This window comes from Falco punctatus, assembly GCF_963210335.1.
Source record: "Falco punctatus genome assembly, chromosome: 6".
NCBI classification, from domain to species: domain Eukaryota; kingdom Metazoa; phylum Chordata; class Aves; order Falconiformes; family Falconidae; genus Falco; species Falco punctatus.
Genome location: NC_137585.1, coordinates 25278245 through 25299094, shown reverse-complemented (window position 1 = coordinate 25299094; position 20850 = coordinate 25278245). Strand labels below are relative to the sequence as shown.

General features: G+C 44.5%; 1 protein-coding gene across 9 annotated transcripts in view; it reads right to left on the bottom strand.

The window, feature by feature from the left end:
• WASHC1 (WASH complex subunit 1) overlaps nt 1–20499 on the bottom strand; it is a 46788-nt gene extending 26289 nt beyond the window's left edge. For 2 of the 9 annotated variants that reach the window (XM_080393531.1, XM_080393527.1), the window contains exons 1-2: nt 20380–20499; nt 6420–6573 (exon numbers count right to left, since the gene is read on the bottom strand). In XM_080393531.1, coding sequence (XP_080249657.1) covers nt 6420–6465 — 46 coding nt within the window. In that variant the 5' untranslated portion in view covers nt 6466–6573; nt 20380–20499. Of the gene's footprint in view, nt 1–6419; nt 7536–7586; nt 8681–18560; nt 18699–19195; nt 19314–20379 lie in introns of those variants that run through there. The other 7 variants (XM_080393530.1, XM_080393526.1, XM_080393533.1 and 4 more) reach the window with 6 other exon arrangements.
• Nucleotides 20500–20850: the final 351 nt, after the last annotated feature.

The window sequence follows — 20850 nt, the reverse complement described above, 5'->3', positions numbered from 1 at the left end:
GCAAGCAATGTTTATAGAGATAATTACTTCTCACCTATACAAACAGGTCTAACATTTGTTTCTTTTGCCTCTTGCTGCTACAGGCTTTAATTCCGTAGATGATTTTGAAACTGGCTTCATCTGTTATGGAACACAGCTTTCAAATAATAAAGAATGGTAACTAACACATGTGCCATGTCCCACATTAAAATCTTATCTCTTCAAATGTTTTAGAAAAGTTTTGCTGAGCCACAGGGAGTCTATAGATGGTCGTAAATTGATTTTAGCCTACAGACACATGAAAATATGAACAAAAAGCAAAGACAATTAAGTCAGAAGTCCAATCACATGCAGTTCATAGTGGCTCAGATGTTTTTTGTTTAATGATCTTCTTCAAGATGCAAAGTTCTGCTGTATGAGCAGAGTCTGCACAGCAAGAAGTTCCTCTGTTATCAAGAACTCATTTTTATTAAGTGTATTAAGATTTATCACAGATTTTTCTGGGACACATCTCTTCAGGAAATCCGACTCTCACAGTTGTAGACAGCAACATCCCTGTTCCAGATGATTGGCATTGCCCTAATCAATCCTCCAGAAGCTAAGGTGCAATTTCCCCTTGTTCATGACCAAACAAAGAAAATTAACCAAGTAACTTCAAAGCAAAGCCCTCCTTTACTGAAAACAGCAACCTTGCCTCCCTCTGTTCTCTTTTGGTATATCACTCCTTCACCCTTTGAGAAGCAGCAAATCCTCCTTCTGGGAACAGAACTGCAAAAGCAGAATGAAAGTTGTCCAGAGGAAGGAACACATTCAGGCCTCAGGATGGTCAAGCCACAATGCATATTCTGCTGGGTATTTTTCTAGCTACTGAATTGCACTTGCATAGGTAGATGCATCTCACACTTCCTACTTTTCTTTTTCAGGCAGTCTGTCTTTAAGGGCCAGGGAGAGAATTAGCTCACAAGAACTTGAAAGATGCTACTCAATATTGAATTTTCTCCAACAAGGCAACAACTACCCTGTGGGGGTTAAAAAACCACAAACTAAAATAAACAACAAACCATATGTACCAAAGTTACCTACATTTCTCCCTACTGTTTGCCCCTCCTACTGCACATACCATCTATTTTGATCAAACCTTCTCACATTTCCACTAGATATTCCACTACCATAAAAGGGACTGTAAGAGTAGAGAGAATCCTCTGAAGAGTTCCATTATGTCTGAAACTGTTGCCTGCCTCCATTTGCTAAGCAGCTCTGAGACCAATTCCAGAAGTGGGAGAACACTTCTCTGGCAACTTTTGCATTTTCCTTCACTTTTTTACTGTCACAGCAAATAGATGTATCAGCAGTTTAGCATGATTGCATCTAAACCACTAATTTTATTTTCAGTAACTGAGGGTACAGGTAAGGCTTGTATTTCATTTGTGCTCCTGGATGGCCATTTCAGCATCTGGACACAACATTCCATCATTTTATTTTCAGACATAGAATCAAGCACTAAGAGCCCTTCCTTCCCACAGAATGTTTTCTGTAGGTAACACAAACTCATCTCATGCTTTGAGCAACATGTTGCATTAATACCAGCATGGAGGCTTTTAGTTATTCATTAAAATGTACCACTATTTGCAGATCTGCAATTAGGTTTGAAAAGTTTGAGTCTGCTTGGAGGAGGTTATTGCAGGTGAAACACTTCAATTATTTCTTTAAGTTGCTCATTTTAAACAATGCTGAAGGTCTTGTTAGTGTACAGAAGCTCTCATACCAAGCTCAAGCCTGCCTTTCAATCACTTAAGGCAGAACAGATTGATCACCCTTCTTCTGGGGGAATGGGATTCAAAGATAAACAGACTGAGAGATAAAACTGATGTGGAAGAGTTGTTAGTAGACTTAAGAGCAAGGGCTTAAGTAACTGTCACTACATTTCAATGACAATGCCATAAAAAGCATTTCGCTTGCAGAATCAGATTTAGCATTCTGTTCCTCTCCTTCAAAAGACACATTTAATTTGTGGAAGTCCAAAAGACAGAGATTTTCAGCACTGTCTGAGATGAGCAAGAATCCTGTCTTTGTCTGAAACAAAACTAGACCTAGCATCCTCTCAGATGACCTCTGGGACAACTTCAAAGTACCACGAGGTGACTTGTTGCTTAACAAGAGCTGTTATCACTCTCAAACTAACTGCAGAAAAAATTATTCCCTGTGCGCTACAGCCAGCCTCCTGGTGTAAACTCACTCGAATGGTGACCCATCACAATGGAGCCCTCTTGACAGCCCTCCTCCAAGTAAGATCAAACCCTTACAGCCAGCAGTGTCCAAGCTGCATGCCAGAGCCATAGTACACAACAAACAACACAGTATAGCTTGCAGCCAGACCCTTCTTTGCAAGTTTCCACGAATGTTTAATAATACGTTCCACAGACCTCCTAAATCAAGTACATTCTTATGAATATATTCAGTCACCCATTTCCATTACTGATCATCATGACTAATCACAGCAGTAAGTTTAAAACAAGGGAGGGAACACCCAAATGCACCACATGATTAAGGTTTTGCCTGTATTTTCAATTTCAGGAGTACTCGCATCTCAACACTGCCGGGCTCTGCTGCCCAGCTGGCTACTCCTTACCTTCCTTAATCACATACTTACCAGACTTCCACCTCATGCTTAGCAGGATTTCCACAGTGCTTTTGTTTTTGAACTACTGCTTTCAGAAGCGTGGCACTCTGTTAAAACTTTGTTTAATATTAAAGCCCTTTTCAAATATCTAATATGAAATCAATTTGAATCCAGCTGGGGAGGAGCAAGGAGGATATGTCTGTTTAGCAAAATACTATTCCAGACAAGCAAAAGATGCTGAATAAAGATCCTTAAAAAGATCTACCCAGAAATTCTTCCATAAACTGAAAACAAGCAGCACAAGGATGAGATATTTTGTGTACTGGACAACTTGTAGGTGGATCACAGGCAAAGGAGACCAGGACCTTGTTAACAACATCCCAACCCCAAGTATTTGTTTTCTTTCTGCTGCTCTAATACTCCACGAGATAACTTGCGTAGGCAGTTTTCCACAAATCTGTTATACAAAAGCGTACACTCCTGAATAATGAACTGACATATTAGCGATTATTAAAATTTCCTGGCAACAAAAACTCTCAGAAACAGAAAATCCAGAGGGTAAGCCTAGCTGGCCAGGGGGCACCTCAGGAAAGCTAAACCTGTCACCTATCTGAAGTACTCATCACAACAACATTCCTGTAAAAAATTCCACAGCACATGATTCCAACACAAGCTCTCACCCAGAAAAAGCTGGTAACAATGAAACTAATAGTTGAAAAACTACTGGTTAATTGAGTGTTTAAATTGGTCACTCTGCCTCCTGTGACCTGTACCAAAAGCCCTCCTTAAAAGTCCAGGAATTAAACTCATATAGATATATATTACGTTGGATTGGCTATGTTAGAATATTTATGTTTAAGCAGTAATGACATGTATTAAAATCTCAGTAGCTACAGGCGATGAATCTGATGTTCACTGCAGCTTCCACAGCAGATTAATTACACAATTTCAGTTAACATACACAAGGTTAAAACTTCCATTACTCCACAAAAAAACCCTGGAACGTACGTGCAGCCTCTTGATCTACTCACAGTGCTGATAACAGGACCAAGAGGACGGGACTGTTGACAGTACTGACCTAAGACATCAACCTGTACTGCCCAGCAGCCGAGAGCCTGCCCAGGTCAGTGCTCTCCCGCTGCACGATGAGGTACTTTGCTGTTCTCCGTGTGGAAGAGGCCAGATGGGTCCCTGCTCCCAAGGGTTAGGAATATGACAGAGGGGGATGCTGAGCTACCCCCTGCTCTTTCTTAGTGATTCCAAATCACAGTCCAGACGCACTGTTAGCAAGGCAGAGAGGAGGTTTAGCTGCTATGGGTTGCTAGACCTACTTTCCAGGGCTGTTGCCAGTGGGTCTGCTCTGGGTCTCAGACATAGCTTACTTGGTTTTTTACACCTGCACATCCCTTGATTCTCTACAAACTCATGAATTCCACGAAGTGCCTTATTCACCATGTGCCTTGTGCCACAGTTAATAGCAAGTCAGCTTGTTTAAGAGCATTTCAAAAGAAGGCAGCTTGGCACAGACTTGTCTCATGGGTTATTTCCCAGATTCCCCAAACCAGGGGGAAGGGGAGGAAAGCCGCTTATCTTCTTTCTCTCAGTTCTCCAAATGCAAATGTGTCTTTCTTCTGTCCCCTTCAGAATGAATCAATTCACAGGCACTTTTCACGACTTCTGCTTCTGCACAGCCACTAACTGGCCAAGCAAACAGTTCTACAACCACAACAGTACCACAGTTGCCTTCAGCCAGTTCCCAAACAAAGAGAGAAAAAGCACACCTTCCTTGCACAATGGACGGATGCATTCATTTTAAGAATCCACACTCAATTTTCATGTCAGCAACAACTCAAAGCAGAAGCTTTGATCAGCTAACATGGAAAAAAAGATTTAGTTGTGGAAAGATTCCTGTTTCCAAAGAGGGATTCTTTCACTCCACCTTCAACAAATTACAAATTGGCTTGCCACTCTTGAAAGCACTGTACCCATCCAACTGTTCCCACAAAACCACCCGAGAACATCTGCATCTTTGTAGTACTGAAGTAATGAGTTTAACACACTCAGCTGAGTCTGCCACACTGAACAAGTTTCCTCTCCATCAACACTGCAAGCTGTTGTTTTGCAGAACAGAACAGGCAGCTTCCCCAGATAAGGCAGCTCTTTCCTGGAAACGGAAGGCAGAGCTGCCTTATCGCAGGAAAGGGAAGATAAAAGGTCACTCTTCACTAAGTGGCAAAGTTCTCACCTTGAAAGCTTTGCCCCTTGATTGGCATGGAACAACCAAGGTCATGGAACTTTTAATCAGACGCCTGCATAATTACTAAATCATTATTAATTATATCAGAGCACCGAGACCTCAGAGGAAAGGCAAAGCAAACAAAGAGCCTCCTCTGTTGTTGGAAAAAATTGGTAATTAAAAGTCATGAGTGCACCAAAGAGTGAGGGAACAGCATCACAGTCACTCTTCAGGACTCAGGAGTGACTTGCATGCAAAACAGCAGGCTTGTCTCCCTGGGGAAATTACAGGGTACTGCATTACAAAGCAGTGAGTAGGAGGGAAGGAAAAAAACAAAAAAAGAGACAGAGAAAGAACCACTCCTGCTTTATCAATAGCTTTATTTGCTCCACAGAGAAAGACAACACTGCCAACCAGTCCCAGGTTTGAGAGGTGCTTTCCACATGTTTCTGGCAGCTACAGAGAGCTCCTCCCAGCCTTATATCATGAACAGTTTCCATACTAAGAAGTGCACAAAAGAATGAGACCTTGTGTTCAACCTGATCCAGCCTACACACAGCCCTTGCCCAGGAGGCCCTGCCCAAAGACTATTCCAGTGAAAATCCTTTATTCACCTCAACAATCTGAGCTCAGCCTTAGTGACTACCCTTTCCCCCGAGGCTGCCCTTCAAAGCATCACTATCAAAAATTAAAGAACTTAAATTTGCCCTTAAAAAAAAAAACTCAAAAGAAGAAAAAAATGCCATGGTCCCACTCACACCACAATAAATCAAAACTTGGTTGTCATGATCCCCACCAAAAACAAAACAAGTGCTTTCGCTAATCAGGCTATGAGAAGATAAATGCTGATCTGTTCCTATACCAATGATACAACACACTATCTCACAGGGCATTGAGATATCAAAGATGGCGTTGGATGAAAAAAAGCACCACACTACCTACCATCATTTGCAGGCAAACACAAGAATCTCTCTGATCTATAGATAGTCTTAAAGATCTAATCCTAAAGATCAGCATATGCAAAAGGTGGCAAATCTGGGCCAGATCCCTGAAGAGATCAGTTTAGATGGATTATGAGACTATGGTGAGAAGAACAGACACTCTAATGCACTCAGCCCTCCCAACATACAGAAAGAGAAGTGCAAAACACCAGAAGCCCAAAAAGAACAGTTTATAAGTCCCAGAGATCAGAACAAAGAGACATTTTCTACTCCACTGCTTCAAGTGCGACAACTCAGAAGGATGTATCTTCAAGGTACTCTAAGAAAGTCTCCCATTTAAAACATGAGCAAGAAGGAATAAAAGGTAACTGCAGCAGAAGCAGTAATGCAATTTGTGGGAGTCTGTCAATGAATAAAAAATTAATAACAAACAGCCTCTGGCTAACTGCAGCCATTTCATTATGCTTAACTCTGACAGACCCGAATCCAATACATTTTTATTGAAGTGCTTCTGGTCCTTTATCCCTTTTCTGAGCCTCCACTGCTTGCCAACGCAATGCCCTTTCACTGCTGTTACCTTATCACAGCACTCTGTTTTGTATTGCTGAACGCTAAGCCCCCAACCCCATGTGACAGCATGTACCTGTTGAAGATATCGCCCGACACCTTTTGCAGATACTGAAGTGCATCCGCCACCTGCTGAACAGCCTCCTCCCTGCGTAAGTCCGGTTGGATCAGGGGGACTGAATACATCTGCCCTTCCAAAAAATGCTTCTGGGCTACCGTAGCCATTGTGCCTAAAGGAAAGAGCAAATAGGTCATTACAGTAGACACACTTCCATTTTATCACAGCTTTTATTCAGGGACTTCCACTGTCTGCTCCCCTGATTATTTTTGGAAAGTGTTTCCAACAGAATTGGTGAACTGAGGAGAAAGGCACAAGTAGTAAGGTTGACATACTGGATATTTAATAAATCCAAGGCAGCAGTGAGGTGGGAGTCTCTTGCTTATCTAAATGCCCTTGGGAACCATAATTTTATTTTTAGCATGCTACTTAACAAATCACTGCTCAGTGCTGTGCTGAAAACAAAGACCACACTTTGGAGCAAAGTTGGTTCAGGGTGGGGATAAGACTCATCAGAAATCACCCTGTGTCCTCCTCCTCCCATCTTCATATTCCAGATGGATAAATTTCAGGTCATTCAACCCCATTAGCAAAATGCAGTATTTCTTCTTACACTTCTGCTCCAAGAAACACAACCACTGCTCCGTTCCAAGAATGGCAGCTATGAAATTACAGGGCATGCATGTGCACACACGCCCTTGCTCCAAGTAGGTTAATAAAGGTTCTTCCATTCTGAGACTCCCAGGAGCTGCTCATTGCTTCTGGTGACTGGATTTTTCCTTAGTAACTATCTTGAAAGCAGCCTCCTTATTTCAGGATCCTTTCATGTATAAAACCTAGATGGTCACTGAAAATCTTTCAGTAACGTTCAACACATGCACCAGAGCAGTATGCATGCTCCTGGATGCAGCCAAGACCATTGCTCTACAGTTCAGCCATGAGAAGGCTATGCATCACTCATGTTTCCACCCTGCCAGCCTTGCTCACCTCTCCCCCAGCAATTCCCAAAGGGTCTGCCCTCCCATGCTTTTAGTAACAAAAATAGCAACGTTCCCAGACACAGAGGAGGTTATAGAGAAGAAATCCATTTCTCCGAGCACATTAGAAATGGTAAAGTTACAAATACATTACTGTTAGGCCAGTCTGATTAATGAACAGAATAGATTGTCCATAGAATTTTCTAACCCAAACTCTGCTGGTAGGCCTACACAACTCCCTTCAAACTTGTTTTCTGAGTGTCTTGTTCATTCAGACTGTAAAAAGCCACACTCTGCAGCTGCTCATTACAGGGTTTCATCACGCAGAGCACTGTAGATCTGTATAAGAAAAAATTCATTAAGCTGAAGAGAAGCTAAACAAAGGAGGATCAAAAAATAAGGTATTGGAAACAGACAGAGATATCTCAGGACACAACACATTCCCTCCATGGTACTTGGAGGTCTGCAGGAGCCTAGTCCAGGAAGCCCTGCTGTGTGCAAACTCGTATTCCAGCCTGTACAGCAGAGCAGGCTGAGAATAACATACAAACACAGCCCATACTGGGGAAATTCACAAAACAGGAGCCTGAAGAGATAGTCACAGCATAAAACAGCAGCTTAATGGGTGAAAGTTAGAGGGGTCTTCATTCTTTAAATTCCCTGTCTTGCCTCACAAATAGAAAAGATATCAGATTAGACTTGCCTGCAGCCACTCCCGTACATTTAAGAAACACCATCCACCCCCTCCAAATTTGTCCTTTCTGATCCTACCACAGCAGGCTACGAAAGACTTTCTGTAAATGGGATGTGGCTGTTGTGTGGGTTTGTATTTTGTTTGTTGGTTTGTGGTTGGTTTTTTTTTGGTGTGTGTGTGTGTGTGTGGTTTAATAATGAATCATATGAGAGGTAAAAAGAGGAGGAAACCCAGGAGCCTTTCAGCAGATAACAAATTTTCAAAATCAAGCCCAGCCATCAGAAGACCTGGCTGTGCTGCTGGAAGCCTAGACCTATTATTCTGTTTCACTTCATGCATCACTGGCAGCCAGACCCTGTATCTACACTCTTTAGCAGCAATGTTTGCACACTGATTAGTCTTCTTGACCGGGCCTATTCATCAGGCAGGAAATTATTATTTAGAGTTGTAAAGCATACAAGTTAATCTGAGAGGAGTACAGCTAATTTTGAGACGGCATTTTCTGATCTGCTGACCACAAAGAAGCATGAACCCTTTTGCTTTCAAACCTACCATTTGACTAACAACGCCGAACAAAGAGACCAGCTAACACAGCAAGTGCACAGTTAGGGGATACTTTGGCTCCAGCAGCAAAGAGAGTTTACAGTCCTCCCTGCCACTGGTCACAACTCTTCTGTTGCACCAGTGCTGCTGATGTTTGGGATGCCTATTTTTAACTCAGATCAGTTCAATGACCCAATTTACCGCAGCCAGATAAACAGCTGTAATTGCCCAGTCATGAAACAGAGTGGGAAGCAGGGGCATGAAGGGGACTTCTTAAACTTGCTTCACTATCAAAACCATTACTGTGTAAAGGTAATCCTGCTCCACAGACTGAGAAAGCCAACTTTTCATCTCTTGAGGGCAGATGAGATTATACAGCCCGGGTAAGATTTCTCAGACTCTCACCAATCCTAATTATCTTAGTGACCTTTCTAAAGCCAAGTTCAGTTCAGCTGCTGACTGATGCTCACACTCAGAAGCAGTACTCCCCTAGCTACTACCAAACCGTTTTCTTCCCTGCAGGCAGAAGCTACAGACTGTGCTTCAGGTCCCACAACTTCCTCGCAAAGAGAGGAGCACACAATAGCAGGGCAAAGCAGGAAAAGCCCCCGGTGCTCCTGCTCCCACTGTCACAGTTCAGCTGCCAGTAAACTTCAGTTTCACGGGTTCTCAACGCAGCCTTTCAAATGAGCTCCAGATTCTCACCTTTCCTTAAAAAACACATTAGAGATGTGGCAGACTCTGTGGGAACTGCTGTTAGAGACAGATAGAAGAGGCAATTCCTTCTGTGCAAGGTAACAAAATTAGAGATTTATAGCAAGAAGAAAAACAGCAACAGCCTTTGAATGACTAGACTCAGACAAAATCATATGCTACAGCTGCTATTTATTAATTGTTGCGACCAAACTAACTGGAGAAACAAGCTAGTTTTACAAACACTGAGTAAAGGCTTGACCATACACTTAGGATAAAAGCAGAATTGCTTCACATTACAGACAGGGACTGCAGGAACAAGGAAGATTTTAATAGAGGAAATTGAAAATATTCCCAATAAAAGTCAGGAAGGAAAGCAAAGACTGAATGTCACTCAGGAAGACTGACTCTTCCTTTATCGTGACCTCCAGCGTAGTGACAAGGAAGCAGCATATTTCCTTGCCATGCTCCATTATCTGAATTGGGCATTACCTAAAATAAGTGTGCTGCAAATTAGAAATATCTCAACTCTACCACCCTGCCTAACGGATGCCAAGCCTTCATGTAGCATACACGCTAAAGGTGCAAATAAACTGCTCATATCTTACACATGTGGAGTCACTTCCAGCAAAGTAATAAACTGGTTCCAGTATCACTCCAGAATTACAAAAAAGAAGCAGGCATGTTTTAGCAGAAAGTACAGCATCCTGGAATTATGAGGGCCAACATGAAATACTCAGATGCTACAGGGAGAAATGGACATATAAAACCCCAAAGCAAGTATGATTCAGAAAAGCATATGTCAGATCACCCAAGAGATTTAATCATTAGTGGTGTGACCACCTGTGGGCGACACAAGGCAGAAAAAACGGCAACATGGCAATTTTTTTGTGATTAAAGAGGCTCTGGAAAAGAGCTGCAGCCGCTCTTTACTCAATTAGTTTCTCTATGTCAACTTTCATAATCAAGACAAATGTGCTCTGGTGTTACATAATAACCTCATTTGACTTAGTAAATTGCAAACAAAGAAAAAAAAAATTTGTTTTCTCACTGCACCACCTGCTTATGAGTGTTAGACTCTGATTTGGAAGATTTGACTAGGTAGGGCTAGCAACTGCTCAGATTTGTACTTTTGTCTTAAGCTGTCTATGCCTTTAACCTCAAGCAAACTGGTACAAAGCTCATCAGGGCTGGTGGCTCTGTCTGCACCCAAAGCTGATCTCCCCCTTTCAGTTCCAACATTCACACTAGCAAAAGCCGAGCAAAATGCAAAATCAGCCTCCACCAGACAGTCTCACTTTTCCAAAAGACTTACAGCAGGATAGATACAGGCTGAGCATGCCAGGGTTCTCAGGTATCTGGAACCAACAACTGGTCATACTGCTCAATCATCACAGCCAAATCCAATATTCTGATGGCTATGTAGAGATTTGTAGCTCTGAACCCAAAAAAGAAAATATATAATTCACTGCTCTGGATAGGTAGAGAAACATTCCACCTACTTTGCTCACCTCTTGGATTACCTCCCCCTAGAGTAAAAGAGGTATTTTTACCTCTTTTTATTTATTTTATTTAATTAATTACTTCTATTTTATTTAGAGTAAAAGAAGTATTCTTGGGGTACCTCCCCCCAAGAATAAAACTCTTTATGTCAAGGCTAAGCCCAAAAGAACTTGTTACAGAGCAAACAGAATCTGTACACTCCTCTAACTTCTTTAGAAAATATTGCTCCATGGAGTATCAATCCCTGAGATGATTATCAATAAACCAAAAAACCCCACAATGTTAAAATATCTTAATTTTTTAAGGCAATGTAAACAAAGGCAACATTAAGAAAATAATTTGGCTGTCCTCAACACAGACAGAGACTGTAAAGCTATTTACAAGCACTTACCAGATGCGTACTTTGCTATGAAAATAAAAGGAAAATAAAGCAAATCACCAGCACCACTTACTTCCTTAACATGCTTCACGGGATTAAAAAAGAGGGCTCAGGGGAGAAAAGGGCTTGAATACTTTGGAAAAAAAAAAAAATCAGTGTGCATTCTTCAGAGACACAAGGGCTGCTTTAGCAATTACTATGCTGCTCCTTCTGTCACTGCACTGGAAAGGCAGCATGAACTAAAGGCCTCTAATTCCCACATGCAGTAACATCTCCAAGAACAAGTGACAGGCTCTCTCTAGCCCTATGTCTCACCTTTGTAGGACTCTAATAAAAGATCAAAGCCTTATAGCCACTGCAAGGATGCAAAGAGCAGCAATACACAAGTCTGTATATCCTTCACCACTACCACCAGGATGGTTCCACAGTGGAACAGACCAAGTCACAAATAACTACAGGTTAAGATTAAACACACTCAAAAAATGGAGTAGAGACAGGCTTTGGGCATAGCTCATCACAAGGTGCTATCTTCTCTGATAAAGTTGCATCCATTACTTGGTTCACAGTGAGAACTCATCCCAAATTCCTCACTGACAGTGATTTCTCACACATAATACTTTCTACCATGTTTATCTGGACACATGTTCTCCCAACCTGGCTGATAACAACAGACCTTTGTTATTCTCACTTTCCTCTGCTCCAATCTAGTGTACAACATCAGCACATTGCTCGCAATACCTAAATGCAGCTTTTAGAGCTCAGAAAGCTCCCAGCTGCTACAATGTCTGTTGTGTGTCTCATCATAAACTTCTACTATACACTTAACTACAGTACTTTGTCGTACTGTACTTAAAATACTACTACATCCTTGTTCTCTACTTTCCCCACAGGCTTCCCACAGAATTTCAAATCATGATCAAATCTGCTCACATATTCAAGTCACACCTTGGTGGTACTAGGAACTTGCCTAGAGGCTATTCAACAAAATATCAGAATGAACCCTTCCAAGGAAATAAGGGGGGGGGGGGGGGGAGGGAAGATAATTGTATCACCTTGCCTCCAAAGATAAAGCACACTCCTGGGAGTTTATGAGCTGCGATGCCAGGGAACACTATTTAAAAATGAGACTTAAAATGCTAGAAAAACAAAACATGTCATTGCATATGTTCCCCCTGTTAAGGGACAGGATAAGGCAGCATGCGCACAGGCGCTTACACAAATGTAGACACACAACTGAAATGAAAGCTAGACGTTGCTTACACTCTGGTGGTAAACGCAGTACAAAAGCCTAGATGTAAGTCCTATTTTATTGTGCAGCAAATGAATGCCCTGCACTGGCATTCAAGGGGTTGAAATTTAGTCCTCCAGCAGAGCAGACAATAGGCAGCTACTCTGGGTAGGAGAGCTGGTTGTATTTCTAGCAGGGAGGGGAGAGGTTCACCACAGTCCCTGTGCTAAGCCAACTTTACCTTTCGGGGGAGAGAGAGGAGGAGAGAAGCACTTTGATAAGTTAAGAGGATGAAAAGTCTATTTATATTTTTAATTAACCACGTTCTACAGTGTTATTAAGCAGCAATCAAAGATGCAGATGGTACGGATTTCATTGGCAAGAGGTGCACTGTGCTGAATATTAAGGAACTCTGTCCCTTGTGCTGGTTTTGGCTGGGATAGAGTTAATTTTCTTCATAGAAGCTAGTAAGGGGCTACGTTTGGATTTGTGCTGAAACAGCTTTGGTTATACAGGGATGTTTTCATTATTCCTGAGCAGCCTTACACAGAGCCAAGGCCTTTTCTGCTCTTCACCCCATCCCTCCAGCGAGCGGGCTGGGGGGGCACAAGAAGCTGGGAGGGGACACAGCCGGGACAGCTGACCCCAACTGACCAAAGGGATATTCCATGTCAGCACGTCATGCTCAGCATATAAAGCCAGGGGAAGAAGGAAGGCAGGGATGTTTGGAGTCATGGCATTTTGCCTCCCCAAGTAACCGCTGGGAAGGATGGAGTGTGATGGATCCCTGCTTTCCTGGCGATGGCTGAACACCTGCCCACAGATGGGAAGTGATGAATGAATTCCTTGTTTTGCTCTGCTTGTGTGTGTGTTTTGCTTTACTTATTAAACCCATGAGTTTTCTCACTTTTACCCTTGTGATTCTCTCCCCCATCCCACTGCAGGGGAGTGAGCGAGCAGCTGTGTGGTGCTTGGTTGCTGGCTGGGGTTAAACCACAACACCCCTATAAACAGGCCTAATCACCATCTGAAGGCTAGAAGGTAGTGATGAAAGTAAGCATTAATAAGGCCACAATTAGGCCCTGCAGCAGGCTGTACTCCATCAAGGTGCTCATGTTTCTAGATGTTTCTTAGAGTAGGACCCTCAAATTCTGTTGTAGATGTTACTGCTTTGGATGTCAAGACCTCTAATAGCTATTTTAGGCAAAGCTATGACAAGTGTAATTTCTCTGTCTTTGGAGGGCCTGGCATCAGTTCGGATTTTACTTCCCAGTACCATTTCTGCAGCAAGACAGCCCCTCATTCCAGCCGTTACACCCTGCTTGCTCTCAATGACTGAATTAAACTGGGCAGCTGGTGCTCTCCAGGCAGAGAATGGCAAGGGGTGCAGGAAAATGAGAAGCTTTAGAAGCTATCACTCACTCTCCCTCCCTCTTAGAGCAGCAGAAGCACATCATGGCTGCATCTGCATTTTAAAGTTAACCTAGCCACAGCTATAAAAGCCATTTCGGACCTTCTGCACCAGTTTTAGAGAGATATTTACTCAATATCAACCTCATACTTTCAGCCTGTCTTTACGCTATAGCGTTACTGCAGAAGAACAACAACAGAAAAAAGTCTGTGTAGAAAATGAATCCTACAATGCATCTCCTGCTACATGCCAATACATCCAAAAGCTGCTCATTGGTATGGGGTTGTCTGAACAGCCTAGAGCTTTCCAAAAGGAGACAGCCTGCCACATCACACCACAGCCCTGCAGAAACAGCAGAGCACTGAGGAGCCTGACCTGATACTCAGCAGGACTCAGGGGTTTGTGCTGCATCTCACACGCTGCACATCCTGGCCTTGTGGACCAATATTCTGCTTGGAAATGGCAAGAGTGGATTTCATCACTGAAACAGTCTCACCTCACATCCAGGTACCACAAGAACATTGTATTGCAGCACAATGTCAGCTACAGTGCTAGGTGCCTTTTTGTTAGCTAAAACTATGTATTACTGATAGCCATGTAGTTCAACCCAATATACTCTGGGGTGTGCATGAAAGGTATCCCAAATTCATTCAACTTGAAATATGTTTTGCTCAACCTACTGGCTGCCAACGTTGTACTAGAAAAAGGTGTTAAGGTAATGCTTTTTACTCACTTTTTAAAACAGCAAGAGACACTCTGGTATGAGGTTTGCATTTAAAACCCCAAAACTTCCCCCCCCCCCCCGCCCCCCCACCAGTGAATTCCCTAAGTTGCAGAGGGAACACAAGAGTGGCTTACTAACACAGTTTCTGTAAACTAGGTGCCTGATAGAAGCGTGTTTCCTTGGACCATGGGCTGAGTCAGAGACCAACAAACACCCATTGCTACTTATGTGTTTGTCTTATCCTGCTTTTCCTGGAGTAAAAGGCTATCCATATGTGATCCTTCCTGAGCATTCAGAGCTATGAAAGGAGCACCAGCCTGTCAAAAATCTACTTCTGAAAGTGCAAGCCCAGTATTTCATGTAGCCCCTTCTCAAGAAGCCAGGGCTTGTTAACAACTTTGGTGCAGACACATTGCTGTGAAAGAAGCAGTAGCTATTGCAGCTACTAAAGACAGATGACATTATGAGCAATATGACACACTAAGGCAAAGACATTACTGACAGGTAACTAAATGCTCATGAACTGGAGGATTTGGATTCCCACCAGCAGCATTGTCTCTTAGATCAAATAAGCATGGGTCTGAACCAATGGATCAACAGACTTGGTGACCATTCCCAAATGAAGACGCCCCCTTTCCCTAAAAACTACTCAGAGCCACTTAGATTTGTTGGTTTGTCACATACTACATTGCCCTATTTCACTTAGGCTAAAGAGAAAGAATCAGAACTTGAGATCTTGGAGCCCAGCTTTACGATAGCATACAGCAACTCCTTGACAAACTGCAAAATACCTGACATTTAAAGATGGATGATGTAAAATCAAAAGATATCAACTCTCCAGGAGACAGAGTGCTATTACCTTGAATTATTTTTTAAAGAGAATCTGAAAGGTAGAGACTTAAAAGAATTTAGATGTGCACTTCAATCCTTTCAGCTCCACAAGCAAAAATGGCTTCTGAGCTACTACTGTCTTCAGGACAACCTTGCCTCTCAATGAAGAGTTCTGCTTTGCAAAGCACAGACAGCAACCCTCACTCACTGCCATGAGGCACTGAATTGCAAGCTGCATCACCTTGCTGAGAAAGCCCTGTCCTCTAAGCACAGACTGAATTTTATTATTTTTTTTCAGCTGGATATATAAAGCTCATTTTGATGGACAAATGTTGGTATCCAAAGTTAATCAGATAATCCACTCTGCAACTGTCACCTTTGGCTCTCATCATTAATGGAGATAATCAGGTACCCTAATGAATGATTGATCTGATTCTAAGGCAGCCATCTACAAATGACCAAAAGCACTGTGCTAATTGCCTGCCTCCCCTTCCTCTCACTATTCATTATAAAAGAAGTCTAAGCAAATAGCTTAGCTACACCTGCAATGCAGACATCAAAAGTAATGCTGAGAATCCCAGCCCAAACACTGAAACACAGGTCTTAATTTGATTTCCTAAATGGAGGTATGTTGGTTTTATATGCCTAAAGCAGACAGAAGCCACTGGCTAAGCCAAAAGTCTGTCCTTTGAAGGGCCATTTCCCTGCAGTAAGTTCTCCTAAATACTGGAGTTTCAAAAGCAGGCTAGCTGAAATGCTGCTGGAGAGCAGTTTGGTTCAGTAAAACGAGGAGCTGCTCAATCTTATTATCAGACCACAGCAACAAATACATACATCCAAACCCATAACAATTTCCTAAAAAAATTTTTTTACAAAAACCCAGTTAATTTTCCCCTCTAATTTTCTGAGGCAAAATCAGCTTCAGTCTCCTGCACAGTGACCTTAGGTGCTGATCTAACCACTGCCATATTTCACTGCCACAAACCCTAAATAGCAGTGTTCTGTTTTTCACCTCCACATTCAGTATCCTCTGCTCCAAAGTTCTGGAGTTTTACAGCATTCACACTCCAAATGCACTGTATTACAACAGATCCCAAGATATTTAATCAACAATCAAATCAAACTGACAACCAAACCAGTTTCTGCCCGTTTTATACATTGAAAAGCAAAGGGAATGCTTGCATTTCTGTATGACAGGAGGGGAACTCACTTACTGTGAGGAAGTGTCTTCAAGCCTGTTCAGGGTGGCCTGGATGACAGGAGCTGACAAAAAGCTGGGTCAAAAGAATGACACCTGGGGAATCAATAACCCACTAAACAAACTGCTGGCTGAACTATTTTCTAGCAAAGGTTATCTTGTGAATAGGTCTAAGCAGAGTTGATTAGCTACAGAAATTGCTTTTTGATGATAAAAATGATTCCCTTCAGGCTCATACACCACAGCCACAGGGAACAAACATCACAATTTCAGACATAATCCTCCTCTTCTTCTGCACACTACCTTTAATCTCAAAAAAAAAAATTAAAAAAATCTGCCTTGCTTTCAGGCTTATCTCAGTCCTATTTTTCCCCAGTCCTCAATTTCTACCCTTCTCTTTTATTGCTCAGGCTAAGCATGCAGCAACTACAGCTACCTAGTATTACCAGAACCCAGAAGCCAGACTGCAGAGTAGTTCCCGGTGATTATTTGCTTTCAGTTTTCTTGCCAATGAACTCCTGAATTGAGAGAAGAGAATAGCACTTTTTATCTGAAGGAATGAAGATTAAAACCTCACTTTAAATATCCAGAGTGATAGAAGAAGGGCAGGCAGATGCTAAGACTAGCAGTCTGTTGCTCTGAGAATGCCTCAGGTGTTTTTCTGCCTGAGGGCTCTTTGGAGGTGTGGCTGCTTCGCTCCAACCAAAGCATCCCAGGAATACAGGGTTTATCAGGCAGCCTTTACCTCCCAGCTTTACTACTCAGACAAGACAAAGGTAATCAAATATCAGGAGAACTTATCAGACCCTAGCTAACCTTCCTAAAAGAAAGTCTAAGGAAGGGACAGCTGACGGGAGCATCTCAGATTCCCCAGAAAACTAAAATGCAGAAGCCTCTACAAGGACATGCCAAAGTCACTTTACTTCCAGCCCTTGCCTCTGGCAAGAGCAGCACTATCCGCTGCACTTTCTTTCACTGCTCAAGGAAGGCTCTGTATTTCAGAGAATTAGCAAGAAATAGAGACAGTTTTAGCTTCTCCCTCATCTGCTCCAGGATAGGTCAAACCTGTCTGCAAATCACTGCTAGTTAACACCCACCACACAACCTAAATGAAGTAAATAGGTCATCTCAAGCAAACTCCTATCTGATATTTGCCTGAATCATGTGAAATGCCACAACCACAGCTGGCACTATCCCACACTCCTTGTTGGAAGCTGCACTGTAGAAGCCAGCAGTCAAGAATTAGCCTACTCTCCCTAGGGACAAAAAAGCCTCTCTTTAGAAAGAGGCCTTTGGGAAAATCCAGGTGGTATCCAAACATCCAACATTTGAACACTGGCAGGGGGGAATGTGATCCTTACCATGACAGGGCTTTTGTTGATTACTAAAAGAAACACTAACAATGACCATCACTGCCGGATGTGGATTCACAATGTTCACTACATCCATGAGCAGCTTATCTTCATGTGTACAGCTAGGTCTAGTAGCTCTGTGGTCTTTTTACTGCTGGCTGACTCATTATTTTGAACACAGAAAAACATTAATACAATAAACGCACCTATCACAACAGCATTTGGGTTCACTTGCAAACACCGACAATGTGGTTTTTACTTGACAAATCATTACAACAGCACAGTTACCAGCCTGGCAGTGAAGAACATGCCCTTGCACAAATTAATCTGTATTAGAACTGATTTGCCAGTACTCCAGGTAGCAAACTGTTGATGTGCTGATGGACGAGAAGTTACAGTTTTTATAATCTGTGGTGTCCTTTGAGTTAGCTGATCGCTAATCTGTACTGAACACCCCCCTTCCCCCAACTCCATTACAAGCCATTAGTTAACTTCCTGAGGAGAAGTTACATATCCCACATCCCTGAGTCTGCTGACTTTCTATCTTGGACACCTTCTTCCCTTTCTCACACCTCCCTTCAGGCTGCCGCACCTAGCTGCCCATCCCTACGGGGCACTCAGCCTACCTGTGGGGATGGCCGAAGGCAGGGCCCTTCCCAGTCCCCAGAGCGCGACGCTCAGGCCAAGCACCCCTACGGCATCGCCCACCCGGGCCTTCCACGCCGGCCTGGCAGCCTTTCCAACCGATGTCGTGGCTCGGCACGGAAGCACCACGTAAGAAATGTAATAAAGGATCTTCTAAACCTGTTATCCCACCCGGACAGGTACGGTACTACGACTCCCACTGCACATTACAGGCCCTTTCTACCCAAGGCCTGGCGGGGTCCCCGACGGACAGGGCCTGCGGCCACCCAGAAGCGTTTCACCGGCGGGCGGCAGGCCGCAGGGCCCGCGGCACCCCAGGGCAGGCGCTCACTGGGCCCCGCTCGGGCCGGCGGGAGGAAGGGCCCCGGGCCCCGGCTCCTCGCCGCCGAGCCCCACCGCAGCTGCCCCTCGCCTCGCCGTGCCGCGGGGCGCGCCCCACACCCGGCCCCGCCGGCGCCCTCCGCTGACCCGCGCTGCCCGCGGGGGCCCGGCCGGGCCGCCCCGAGCGCCGGGCACAGAACCGCAGGCGGGGGAGGGGGGGGGAAGGGGGCGGCCCCGCCCCCCGCGGCCGCGCCGAGCCCAGCGCGCGCTCCCTGCCGCGTCGCGCGCCCCTCACCTGCCGCGAGCCAGCCACGCCCCAACGCCCAGCAGGAAGCGGCTCCCGGCACCGCTTCCGCCCCTAGTTGTGCGTCACTTCCGCCCGGTTAGGGCGCCCCGCGTCTGGCGGCGAGGCCCAAGGCGCATGCGCGCAGTAGCTGGGGGGGACGGGACGGGACGGAACGGGGCGTGGGGCGGGCGGTGGCCCGCGGCGGCGGTGTGCTGTCCTCCACTCGTCCCGGCGCTGCCGGGCCTGGCGCTGCGTCGTCTGCACCACCTGAGTCCCCCCCCGGCACTGCTGCCCGCCCCGGCGCCGGCCGGCAGCGCGGGCGGTGTGTGGGCAGCAGGAGCTGGCGGTCCGCCCGCCCCGGGACAGGCCGCCCAGGGGCACCGGCGAGGCCCCGCGGAGCGCTGCTGGGTGCCGAGGAGGCGGGGGGGGGGGGCTGCAGCACGCCTCCAGCACGCCTCCGCAGCTGGCTGCCCCGCCGGAGCTGCCGTGAAGGGGGCGATGCTGGAGCGGTCAGCCCGGCCTCGGCCCACGTGTTACAGAGTCACAGCCAGAGAAAAGCCCGCAGCTGCTGGGTGCCGGGTGATCTGCGCAGCCCTGCTTCTGTGCTTGGCTGCTTCTCTGCTACCGCCTATCTGGTACAGAGCTGGGCAAGCAAAAGGGGAAATTTCTGCATCACACGCTTGCTTGTTTTCTCTCCAGTGCTCATGTTTAGAGTTGAGCAATTTAAAAATTGACTTCATAAAATAGTGATTTTTTTTTTCTGAAGTACGTTCTACTAATTTGTTCTTGTGGTGCTTTTATATTCCCCTTTTTGCACACATTCAGGCAATCACATTCTTCCAGCACAAATGCTGATGAAAAGTGAATTTCGAGAGTGCATTTGTAAATATTAAAACCACATTTTAAAGGAGTATGTGCTACACGACAGGTATTGGCACGCTCATCTGCTTTAGGATCAGAAACAATTTATCAAGACTTAAGTAAACAGTTACAACTTACCACTGTCTGAATAGCAAATACCAGCTTTTGAATGTACGCAGGAAACATTTGTGACCGATAGGTAGCATTAAAAACAGTGCACAAGGAAAAAAATGAGGCAAGCCTCTTCAAACAGTGAATGCACCTAAAAACATCAGGACCTGCTCATGCATATTCAACATGGGGAAAAAGGGTAAATCCGTTACATAAATTACCTGTTGCATGTTCTTTGCTTTTTACTCCTTTGCAGTGGGAAGTGCTGACTGAAGCATCAGAGTGATGTTAGGCCTGGTGAAATTGCACAGGAGATCAGCAATCAGCAGCAGCAGCTTCCTTGTTTCAGAGCCTGCAGGAGGGTGCGGTGCTTGTGCCCTGTGCCCTGTGATGTTTTAATGAGGGGCCTGGTAAGACCCATCAGTACAGACAGCGTAAGGGCACAAGGCTTAAGAGCTAAAGATCAGGGTGAGGGCTACTGAAACTCTCTCTAAAAGGAAGAAGGTTATAAAGGAGTGGAAAATCCTGCCAAAAACTCCAAGCAGACAAAGCAGATCTAGCCGAGTCTGAGCAAGGAGCATGTGTGTGGGTGTCAGGACCTGTCAAAAACAAAATAGGGAAGCAGATGTAAGAAGATCAGAATCTATTCTGATCCATTTATATTTATATACTACTGACAGAAAGCCCTCCAA